The sequence below is a fragment of the Jaculus jaculus genome, chromosome 15 (genome assembly GCF_020740685.1).
Source record: "Jaculus jaculus isolate mJacJac1 chromosome 15, mJacJac1.mat.Y.cur, whole genome shotgun sequence".
Taxonomy (NCBI): Eukaryota; Metazoa; Chordata; class Mammalia; order Rodentia; family Dipodidae; genus Jaculus; species Jaculus jaculus.
The window spans coordinates 60,277,134-60,289,773 of NC_059116.1; the positions used below are offsets into that span (position 1 = coordinate 60,277,134).

General features: G+C 37.4%; 1 protein-coding gene across 1 annotated transcript in view; it reads right to left on the bottom strand.

The window, feature by feature from the left end:
- Malrd1 (MAM and LDL receptor class A domain containing 1) overlaps positions 1-12,640 on the bottom strand; it is a 771,085-nt gene that overhangs the window by 717,840 nt on the left and 40,605 nt on the right. The window contains exons 3-4 of the mRNA XM_045134762.1: positions 7,314-7,408; positions 7,054-7,215 (exon numbers count right to left, since the gene is read on the bottom strand). Of these exons, the coding sequence (XP_044990697.1) occupies positions 7,054-7,215; positions 7,314-7,408 (257 nt within the window). The remainder of the gene's footprint in view (positions 1-7,053; positions 7,216-7,313; positions 7,409-12,640) is intronic.

Below are 12,640 nucleotides of genomic sequence, written 5' to 3' on the forward strand. Positions count from 1 at the left end.
AAGGACAGAAAAATGAAGTCACCGTCCTGCTGGGATATCTGACATTCACGGGTAACGTGTTTCTGCCCTTCATCTAGCTTCCTTGCTCAGTTCCCATGCATCCTTATACTTAGTATTTATCAGCTTGTCAACCCAAGTTTCATCTTGAGCTGTAGTTCTTGGCATTTTGCCTCAATGTCTTTACCTCTGGCTCACCAAATTTTATTTGAAATCTTACCTAGTGCTATTCTCTTATACAGTACTGGCCATTATCTCATCATAACTTAGGACATTGACTAGAAATTTAGTGACTTATTGTTTAAAAATGGATAATTACATTGTGATGTGCTATGATGCCCACAGCAAGAAGTATCCTTGTTTAATAAATCTGAGAAATTTGGAAAGAAGACACTCTTCAATGTTGAATTATCTAGCCCAAGAGAAAAGATTGGTACATCAATGAAAAGCTTTATCCCATTCTCACTGGTGATACCAATGATGTTTGTGGCTTCATTTGGGGATATTATGAACATGTACATAATATTAAAATTGTTCATGATATAAATGCAATCATTTTATAAAGTAACAGCCACTTCTTGATTTAACAATCAGTATGGCAACAAGTCAGAGATTAGTTTCCTATACTGTGTTCACTTTTTTAAAGATATTTGTCTACTTGTGAGACAGTGTGGGAGCATGGGAATACCAGGGTCTCTAGCCACTGCGAATGTATTCTAGATACATGTGCCACTTTGTGCATCTAGCTTCACATGGGGACTAGGGAATCAAACTCAAGTAGGTGGGCTTTAGCAAGCAACCACTATTAGCCTCTGAGCCATCTTCCTGGCCCTTCTTTCACTTCTCATCCTATATAATATGCTGCATAACCGATTTCTTTCCAAGGCAAATGAAAGTTACTAGTCTTAAAATTCCAAAGACAAACACCCATAGCCTATAGAACTAATCTGTTGAAATGTAGTTCTAAGAAAGTCATAGTTTCTCTACATGAAGCAATAAATGAGAGACTACATAGAAAGTAGGGTTATGTTGGGAGGATATGCAAAGCACTTTACAATGATAGTTTTCTAGAAGGACAGTATGGTGGTTTGATTCAGGTGTCCCCCATAAACTTAGGTGTTCTGAATGCTAGATTCCCAGCTGATGGAGATTTGGGAGTTAACACCTCCTGGAGGCAGTGTATTGTTGGGGGGTGCACTTATTGGTATTATAGCCAGTTTCCCCTTGTCAATGTTTGGCACACTCTGCTGTTGCTATGGTCCACCTTATGTTGGCCAAGGGGTGATGTCCACCCCTTGTCTGCTCATATCATCATGCATCCCCTTGAGTCTGTAAACAAACAAACAAACAAAAAAAAAACTTTTTCCCCCCCAAAGCTGCTCTTGGTCAGGTAATTTCTGCCAGCAATGCAAACCTGACTGCAATAGACAGTATGGCATAGTGATTAAAAATGTGTATCATTGGACAAACTACTTGGGGTCAGATCTAATGTATATACTTTAATAGTAATTGTGTCTGCTCCTTTTAATATAGTTACCCCATATAATCCATGTCATATGGTTTGTACAAGGAAATCAAGTTATTACACATGCAACTGTACTTAAAGGGCAGGGGATCTAGCTAGCTAGGTAGGAAAGCACTTGCCTAACATACCCTCAGCCCTAGTTTCAATCACTAGCACCACAAAAAAAGACCATTTCGTGCCAGGTATAGTAGGGCATGTCTGTAGTCCCTTGGGAGGTATAGCAGGTGACTAAGGAGCTCAAGTTGATATGAGTTTGGAATCAGAGTGGGTGACACAAGATCTTTTCTGAAAACAACAGCAACAAAATAAAAAGTACACACCAAAAACAATGTCAAACAAATCAGTATTTTGTGTATGGTTAGTATTAAGTAATTGTTAGTTACTACTATTATAGCATGATTATTGAGATATTCAAGCTAGTATATAAATAGTATATGTGAGAGAAAAAGATCTTTTCACATGCTACAATCTCTAGTTCTTACTGAGTTAAACACATGCCCAGAGTTACTACATTTAAGGAGAAAAGCAGAAATAAATGTTCATTTCATCAACAGTCTCTTGTTTCACCACATTCTCTCCTCAAAAGATTCACTCATCCTCAGAGATCAATTAGGACCCAGCCTGAAGAAATACATATTTTACATCACAAATGTTCGTTGGTGTCCTGAGTTTTCCTTCCATTTCTCTATAGCCTGCCAGACATTTTCAATCAAATGACACAAGTCACTTTTAATTTACAATATGCTGTATTTTCTCCCCAAATTGCACATCTCAGTTCACTCATTTTCTGACAGTGTAGCAGCAGACTGATATTCTGCACTGCTCAAACTCCACAGTGACCTTTAGAGCCACTTTCTCCTCTAGCCTCAGCTCTAGTCAGCCAAGACATATTAAGTCTATTTTCATTCCATCCCTGGTCCCATTCCTATCACCTCATGCCTGATCTATTCAAGCACTTTTGAATTACCTTCTTGCCTTAATCCTTTCCTCATTAGAGTTTTCAATAAATATTCTATGTTTATTTGGTTCAGTTAAATTATATGCTAACTTGGGATGGCTGAAGAATAGTTATTGTGAAAATTGGCTGTGCATTGAGCCTGCTGGCTTAGCAAGAGGAACATTCTTCATTCTTCTTAGGAAAGGAAACATTTCCCTAAGGGGAATAGACTAATGGATCTCTGTGGTTACAAAACACAAAGCCCACCAGGCATAGCTAAATTGGCCCACTAAATAGATTTAAACAGAAGAGATTTTCCAGAATGTTGGTTAGGACCTGGAAACAATAACTGTGGGAGGCAGAACCCACCGTTGATGAAAAAGAGCCAGGTCCATGGAAGGCCTGAATCAGATCCTGCATTGGCACATGGCAGTGGTACTGCTACGAAATGTAATTGCTAATGTTCTTCATTTCCTCCAAAGCTCCAGAAGATATTTTTCCAAACATCCATGGCATTCGGGCACTGTTAAGCAAAATGTTTTGCAAGAGGAACAACATGACTCCACCCACGAGAGGATGGGGGAGGAGAGAAGAGATGGATGAGGAGGACAGGACAGGGAGAAGAACAATGCCTGAATAGTTAGGCACGGCCTGGATAGATCCAGTAATGAAAAGACAATGATGTATTTTCCCAAGAAAAGATGATCTCTGAATAGAAGCAAGAGGTCATCTCTCAGGATACTTGATTAAGGATGCTATGTTATCAGATGGATAATGGGCATATAAAAACTGGGGTTGACTTCAGACCAAACAAATTTCTTAACTATTTTCTTCCTTCATGGCTTACTTCTTTGCTTTTTCTCTTACTTTTTGCTTATTTGTTTGTGAAAGGGTCTCCTTAACATAGCCCAGGCTAGTCTTGAACTAAAGATCCTCCTATTACAGCCTTCAAAGTGCCAAAAGTACAGGCATTGGATAAGCTGTCACTTGCCTTCTTAAAATACTTAAAATAATCATAAAATTAATTGCATATGTTTGCAACTTAAGATAAAATTTGATTGTAATTAATTAGCACCATGCAATAACACTGTTGCCTCATTCCACACAGCAGAGAAATTCCACACAGCAGAAAAAGAATATTTAATGAGTTGTTTGCAACATATTTGAATAAATCTGGAGATTGGTTTTATTTTTTCTTTTATTTTCTAAACCAAATCCTTAGGATGCCTTAACATTCTATAGAAAATGATTACAGCTCTATGACTAGTGACTGGTACCTGAAATCAGACTTCCAAAGATTCTAAACTGATATGGGAATTTAATAGGTTATTGAACTCTTTAAGCCTCATAATCCTTGTGATAAAAATGAGGTCAATCTGCTTCAGAGGGTTTTCTTGAAGGACCAATTAGATTGTGCATACTACAAAATACTATATACATAATTCTCTAACCACAGTAAATTCTCATTAAGTGCCAGTTGTTATTAAGTCTTCAAAGTTGTTATGAAATGTGGTCATCTTTGCTTATAATGTTACTACTTGTTTATGTAGAAATACCCCTTGGAAATCAAAACACTCCACTTTCATTAACATATAAATTTAGTTCTTTCCAGATGAAGGTAATATGCCTCCAGGGAACAAGGCCACCCCCAAGAGGTTTCTCAAAAGGTTTTGCTAAGGGAGTAAAACTGGAGGTGAAATATCCTACTTGGATATTCCCAAAAAAAGCCTGAGTGGTTTTAAACTATCAAAAGCCAGCAGGGAGGGGAAATTTCAGCAAACAGAATATTCTCACAGGCATGGAAGTTGCTGAGGCAGCAGATATAATGTGGACATGCTGATTAAAAAAATTCCTTAAAATAACCATCTCACAACAGTTCTTCAGGAACAAGATAGGAGATGGTGGTGGGATATATTACAAGCACAGCACATCTCTGCAGCCCACCACACAAAAGTAAACGAGCATCTGCTTACTTGCTGACAGAACAGAGCTCATATTTACCTGAAGTATCAAAGGATGGGTGCAGCTCAAGCATCCCAAGAGAATCATACAGTCTATATGAATTTTCACAAGGAAAGAAGCAATGTTTTCATATCAACAGTAAGGTACTCTTGGAAGCAAATTAATATATTTCACGGGCACCTGTTTTAGTGAAATTCATTGTTAAATATGAAAGCCTCTAGTGAAATACACTGTTGCCTCAGCTACAGCAGAACTGCCCTGGAGACAAGATCTTCCAGCATCTTCAGCTTTATATTACTTGATGCAATACTGAACCAAATCCACTATATTTGGAAGTAGACAGCTGAAGCAACCAAGTAAGTCTAAAACCTTTGACTTACAAGATCCAGAAATTATCACATTTGCTCAATATCCAAGTCTCTTTTGACCTAAAGATATGGCCAGTTAGATACAAAAGGCCCTAAGATTAGAGAAGATCCTTTGAGACTCTTTTAGAATTGTCTCTGCTTCACAGTTGCATAGGATGAGTAAGTAATGCTAACACATGTCCCTAGAGAACTTTCTCATTTCTGCATCAATGTTTACACAGCCATGGAAGAAAAGGCAGTGGAACAAACTTCCCCTTCTGTGTCTAGTTGACATGGCTCAATCCTCCCCAAATCAGTCTTGGATTTGCTTTGTTAATTTTTTCTGGCCATTAAGAAAAGATGAGTAGACAGAGATAACTGAGAAAAGAAATACACTATATAGTTATATAGCATTTAACAACACCTGAACTAAAAGTTCAGGTTGGTTCCCAGTGGAGCTCAAGACATACCACATCATGCCAAAGCCACAAGGACACATAGAATCTGCCTTGTGTAGGTGCCAAACACACCTATCCTTGACATGTTCCTTGTCGCAATTTCTGTGTCATACCTAGTATATCCAAGTACCAGATAAGCCCCTTTTTAGTAAATGAATCAATTACTCACAGGAAGACTTAAAAACCTAATGATATAAGACATCTCTAATTCCCACTAAACTCACATGGTTGTTTGACTTTCATAGAGTACAAGCTGTCAAACTACTGAGTTCTCTTTCCAACCACACAGTTAATAAATCTAGGTGTTATTTTTTTATTTATTTATGAAAGAAGCAAAGAGAGAGACATATAGAGACAGAATGGGTGCACCAGGGACTCCAACTGGTCCAAACAAATTCCAGATGCATGCACCACCTTTTGCATCTGGTTTATATAGATCCTAGGGAATCAAACTTAGGTCCTTTGGCTTTGCAGGCAAGCACTTTAACTACTAAGCCATCTCTCCAGCCCAAGTCTAGATATTCTTTTTTTTTTTTTTTTTCCTAGCCTAGGTATTCTTAATCCAGGTAATAAATTATTTTTGAATCTTCCTTGAATATTCTTTTTTTTCCCTTTTTTTATTAGTTTTCTATTCAGCAAATACAGGCAGTTTGGTACGATAATAAGGCTCATCCATGACCTACCCCCTCCCCATTGGCCCTTCCTTGTTGAGATATATAGGTCATGCATTGTGGAGCTTGCCCACAGTTATTGGTACGATAAATGTCTCTGCATATCCTGACCCAACATGTGGCTCTGACATTCTTTTGTTTATAATGCCAAAGATTACAAAACATAATTTTGTTATATTAATTAAGAAAATGTGAGCTTATCATTTCAATTTATAATACTGCTTATTTATCCACTCCTTTCTCTTAGTTACTCAAAATTAGCTAAAGACAAAATAGAATCTAATTAATTTCCATATTTGAGCCTTGAATATGGTATTTTCTATAGAAAACTTTTTAAATGATTATTATATAATTTGAGTAACAGATGATGAAGAAAATCTGCTTAAACTAAATTGGGCCATAAACCAGCTTTCATAAAGTATGAAAAGTGAAAAGCTTTAAGATCCTTCTCACCCTTAACTAGAGACTTCTGGTTAGCCATCCCAAATGTTAAAACATGCAATACTTCCACATGAACTCTTGGCAGTAATAATTAGATTATAATTTATACCAAGTAAATTTTGATTTGTGAGTATCTTACATAGGTTCACATTGGATTTTATTCTAAAATTGATTTAGGAAGTAAAGGTTGTGTTGAAGGAGCTTAGCCATGAGATAGAAATGACAATTACTCTATTTCAACAGATTTAAATTTATTTTATTTTTTATTATTTTATTTGTTCTTTCAGCATGCTCCTCTTCTCTCAAACACATGAGTTGGGAAGAAAAAAAAATATTATTAAACTATATTATTTACATGTATGAAAATTTGCAATAAAAGGTTTAAAACATGTTCTTGGGAAAAAGAAGTGAAAAACAGAAAAAATGTGAGAGGAAAATAGCAAAGGTTCAAGAAATTGAGGTAAGAATTAGAGAGTTACTTTTAATCAGTGCATCATAATTTACATCAACTTTATTTATTACATAAATCCAGAACTTTGCCATGAAATGTCTTTTTAGTGCTCAGCCATTCCAATTTACCTAAGACCTGAAAGTTCTGGAAAATCCCAACCGCAGTCCCTGACAGCCGAGTTAGTCACTTAACTTATTCCCCTGTGGTAAAGATCTGATTCCCATCATTCTTCCTCAAAGACAGTGTTAGAGACTGAATGCCTACCTGAAACCTCTGGGTGCTCTGGACTCTGATGACATGCCTCTCCCACTTATCTTGAAGTGCAGCTGTGTTTTGCCATAAACGCTGAATAGAACCACCACATCCAGTTTGAAAACCTACTATCAATTTGCCATTCAGGTGGCTGAAGAAGTCATAAAATGTAATCTGTGAAGAATAATTATTTTACAGTTAATTGCAACAAAGGCATTCCTAAATGTGGCAAATACTTAAAATGTTGCATATGTTCAAATACGTTCAAATACCTGACAAACATGTTGGCCATTAGTTGGAAGGAAAACTCTGCTTCTTAAATTTGAGAAAAAATAATCCACGTTGGAGACCAGTGAGAGGAAGTGGGCTATAAGAATAAAAAGATTCAGCAAGTTAGACCCAGACTGAACACAGGCATGCTCATGCTAAGCGCCAGTGGTAATCCAGGCCCTCAAGTACATGAAATCAATATAATTTTGTTTAAGAATGAACATTTATCCAGGCTTGGTGGTACATGACTTTAATCTCAGCACTCTAGAGACAGAGGTAGGAGAATAGCAGTAAGGTTGAGGCCAGGCTGAGAGTACAGAGTTTATTCCAGGTCAGCCTGAGCTAGAACAAAACCCTAACTCAATGCTACCACCCTTGCCAACAACAACAACAAAAAAAGAAAGATAAAGAAAACAAAAAGAAAAAAAAGAATGAACATTTAAAACACTGTATTTAGTAAGCTATCTGTTAAGAGTTTTACTATTTGTATTTGTTCTTTTTATGACAGCCATTCTGACAGGAGTGAGACAGACTCTTAAAGTAGTTTTACTTTGCATTTCCCTGATGACTAAGGATGTAGAATATTTTTAGATGTTTATATGCCTTATGTATTTCTTCTTTTGAGAACTCTCTATTTAGTTCCATAGCCCATGTTTTAATTGTGTTGTTTGATTTCTTATTATTTACTTTCTTGAGTTATTTGTATATCCTGGGTATTAATCATCTGTCAGATGTATAGCTGGCAAAGAGTTTCTCCCATTCTGTGGGTTGCCTCTTTGTCCTATGACAATAAATGCTGCCTAGGATATGGAAAAGAGGAACCCTTCTACACTGTTGGTAGGAATGTAATCTGGTACAGCCATTGTGGAAATCAGTATGTATGTTACAAGACAGCTAAAAATAGATTTAACATATGACCCAGCTATACCACTCTTAGGTATATATCTTAAGGACTCATTGCTCTGCCTTAGAGACACTTGCACCTCCATGTTTATTGCTGCTCCATTCACAATAGGTAAGAAGTGGAACCATAGATGTCCTAAAACTGATAAGTCAATAATGAAGATGTGGCACATTTATGCAATGGAGTTCTATTCAGTGGTAAATAAAAATGAAACTATGAAATTTGTAGGGAAATGGATGGACCTGGAAAGGATTATACTTAGTGAGGTAACCCAGGCCCAGAAAGCCAAGCACCACATGTTCTCTCACATGTTATCCCTAGCTACAAATGTTTGGACTTCTATTGAGTTGGAATAAAACTCAGTAGCAGGGGACAGTAAGCTAAAAAGGAGCTATAGGTGAGGACTTAATGGGATGGTATTGTATATATGTAAGTAGATGAACAAATTAATGGGGAGAAAGAACTAAGTGATGTCAGGGAATGAGATTGAGTAAAGGAAGGGTGGGGGGTAGGGTTCAACAAAATCTAAGAGGATATGAAAAATTCATATGGAAACCCACATTTTTGGATAATGGTATATCCAGAAGCCATAGGTGGTTATTAGAAAATTTTTGGTGTCAAAGATGGAATACCTTCCAGTGAGTTGTTGGACAGGGAGATCTTTGATGCTTCCAAAACATTACAGGCCATTGTCGAGGCTCTTTATTTCCCACCAGGTATAGATGGTAAGACCTTAATGCTAAAGACTCCATATGTTTGGGCTGCAAGGTCTCTAAGAACTCTTGCTGGAGGTGAGCTAAAAACATCCTCCATGCAGTCCAGCTGACAGAAAGATGTAAAAAGCTATGCCACGACTTCCTGTTAAGATGGCAGCGTAGGTACCACACAAAAGCAGCATGGGGGGGAAAGCCAAAAAAAAAAAAAAAAAAAAAAAACCAACAGCAAAATACACACTTTTACTAAAAAGTGAGGTGTATAGGAAATTGAAACAGCAGCAGAGAAGTAGGAAAGATCCAGAGCATCCAGAGCCCACATGGGCCTGGCAGAAGCACCTCTGGCAGGGTGGATCTGTGCGCCAGACCATGGCAGGGCGGTGGCGCTCAGCTTGAGCCACAGGAAAAGCCAGGCCAGGAGATTTTCCACTCACACCAGAGCTCTCTGCAAACTCAAGAAACATGAAGGGAGAATGGCCGTGAACAACGGAGGAGCAGACCAAAAGGTAGAAGAACACTTGGAACAGCAGGCAAAATGAGCAGCATCGGCTCCCTATCCCTTCCCCATGGCCAATGCACAGCCCTGGGGAATAGAGCAGCCCTGGACCAGGCCACACCTATTGAACTGGCAGAGTACCAAAGAGGGACCCAATCAATAGTGCAGCTGAGACCAAAATCATCCCAAAAGGTAACTGGGATTACACTAGGTTTATACCCACCTAATAAACCTGGTATATATGCCTGTACCAGAAGTGCTAATTGCACCTTCCATATCAGGATAAATTATATGTTAAATTGGATGGATGGTCAAATTTTCCATTCTTAAATAAGCTGTATTTTGGGCTTATTATTTGTTGCTTCTTGAATTATAGTGGCTTTGTTTACTCTTCTGTTATACATTAGGGAAGGGTCTCACCTGGTCACAAGCTGACTTGGAGCCCTCTATAGACCAGAAATCTTTTTTTTTTTAAATTAATTTATTTATTTGAGAGTGACAGACACAGAGAGAAAGACAAATAGAGGGGGAGAGAGAGAATGGGCGCGCCAGGGCTTCCAACCTCTGCAAACGAACTCCAGATGCGTGCGCCCCCTTGTGCATCTGGCTAACGTGGGACCTGGGGAACCGAGCCTCAACCAAGGTCCTTAGGCTTCACAGGCAAGCGCTTAACTGCTAAGCCATCTCTCCAGCCCTAGACCAGAAATCTTAACCACATTGTTGTCACAATTAAGGGAGTAGGTGAGGCACCACACAGCCTAAGGGACAGACAGAAGATTTGGTTGTCATAATACCTACTCTTGGATATACTCTGAGCTGTCTTTCCTAGACAGTGTACATTGTTTAGCTAAATTTTAGAATCTGTCTGTATTTTGTTCCTCTTAGCTTACTTGAATACTCTCATAGGAGGCACACCCAACGCATACAGTCACTTTTGTACATACTCTGAGAGTTTTCAGAGCCACACCTTAAGCCTTAAGCTCCTACCCTGAAGATATATATCAACAGATTGATTGATACATCTCATAATACCCAGCTAACTGCAAAATCCAATCATTAAATAATCCAAGATGCAAAAAATATGCATTATAACACAAGAAACACAAAAATCAAGACAATATAAATCCACCAAAAATTATTAATGCATCAGAAATGAACTCTAGTGAGAACAAGTTAGAGGAAATACCTGAGAAAGATTTCAAAAGAATGATTATAAATATGCTCAAAGGAAGAAAAAAAAATTCAAAGGAAGCAAAAAAGACAGGACGCAAATTTAATGAAATAAAGAGGTCAATACTAGACATAAATAAGGAAATAGAAATAATAAAGAAAAACCAGTTAGAATTACTAGCAATAAAGAACACAGTTAATGAAATAAGAAACTCTATAGAAAATCTCACCAGTAGAATGGATGAAGGAGAGGACAGAATATCTAAGCAAGAAGACCAGGTGGCAGATCTAATACAGTCCAACAAAAAGAAACACAAACTTATAAAATAGTATCAGTGGGAATTTCAAGATATTCAGGACACTATGAAAAGATCAAACAAAAGAATTCAAGGCATAGTACAAGGAGGAGAATTTCACTCCAAAGGCATAGTTGGTGTCTTCAACAGAATCATAGAAGAAAACTTCCCCCAAATTATGAAGAGGTGCCAATGCATATACAGGAATCCTTTAGAGCAACAGCCAGATAAAACATGGAAAGAACCTCTCCTCGCCATATTATAACCAAACTACCAAACATACACACCAAAGAAAAAATATTAAAAGAAGTAGAGAGAAAAATAAGGTTACCTACAAAGGCAAGCATATCAGGATTATAACAGATTACTCAACACAAACTTTAAAAGCCAGAAGGGCATGGAGTGATGTATTCCAAGTTCTGAAGGATAACAACTGTCAACCAAGATTACTTAATCCTGCAAAGCTATCCATTCAAATAGATGGAGAAATAAGCACATTCTATGACAAAAGCAGGCTAAAGGACTATTTGAAGACAAAACCAGTTCTACAGAAAACACTTGAAAGAATCCTCCATGCTGAAGAAAAAGAAAAGCACACATATAAGGAACTGGGAAAAAACAAACAGTACACAAATACAGTTAACACAAGCAAGCAAAGGTAAAACCAGAGGAACTACAAAAAAATAGCAAAAGTGAATACACAGATTTCAATAATATCTCTTAATATCAATGGCCCCAACCAAAAGACATAGGTTTGCAGACTGGGTTAAAAAGGAGAATCCTTCAATTAGTTGCCTCCAAGAAACCCACCCTTGTACAAAGGATGGATACTAGCTTAGGGAGAAAGGTTGGAAAATGGTGTTTCAATCAAATGGACCTAGAAAACAAGCAGGATTTGCTATCCTAATATCTGACAAGGCAGACTTGAGTCCAACATTAGTTAAGAAAGATAAGGAAGGCCACTTTATATTGATTAAAGGCACCCTCCAACAGGAGGACATTACAATCCTAAACATATATGCATCTAACATGGGGGGCCCCAAATTCATCAAACAAATGCTATTAGAACTAAGGTCACAGATAACACCAAACACAGTGGTAGTGGGTGAATTCAACACCCTACTCTCATCAATTGACAGATCATCCTGGGAAAAAATAAACAAAGAGTCATCTGGACTAAATGAAGTCATAGAAGGAATGGACATAACAGATATCTACGGGAAATTTCATCCAAATGCTGCAGAGTATACATTCTTTTCAGCAGCACATGGAGCATTCTCTAAAATAGACCATATATTAGGACACAAAGCAAATCTTAACAAATACAGGATAATTGAAGTAATTCCGTGCATTCTATCTGACCACAATGGGATCAAACTGAAAAACAATAGCAAGAAAGACCATAGAGTATACACAAAATCATGGAAATTAAACAACACATTACTAAATGATGAATGGGTCAATGAGGAAATCAAGAGGGAAATTAAAAACATTATACAGCCAAACAATAATGAGAACACAACATACAAAAATCTGTGGGACACAATGAAGGCAGTCCTAAGAGGTAAATTTATAGCTTTAAGCACTTATATTAAGAAATTAGAAAGGTCACAACTAAATGACCTAATGCTTCACCTTAAAGCCTTGGAAAAAAGAAGAACAAGGCAAACCCACAATCCGCAGACAGGAAGAAATAATAAAATTAAGGCAGAAATTAATAAAATAGAAACTAAAAAAAAAACAATCCAAA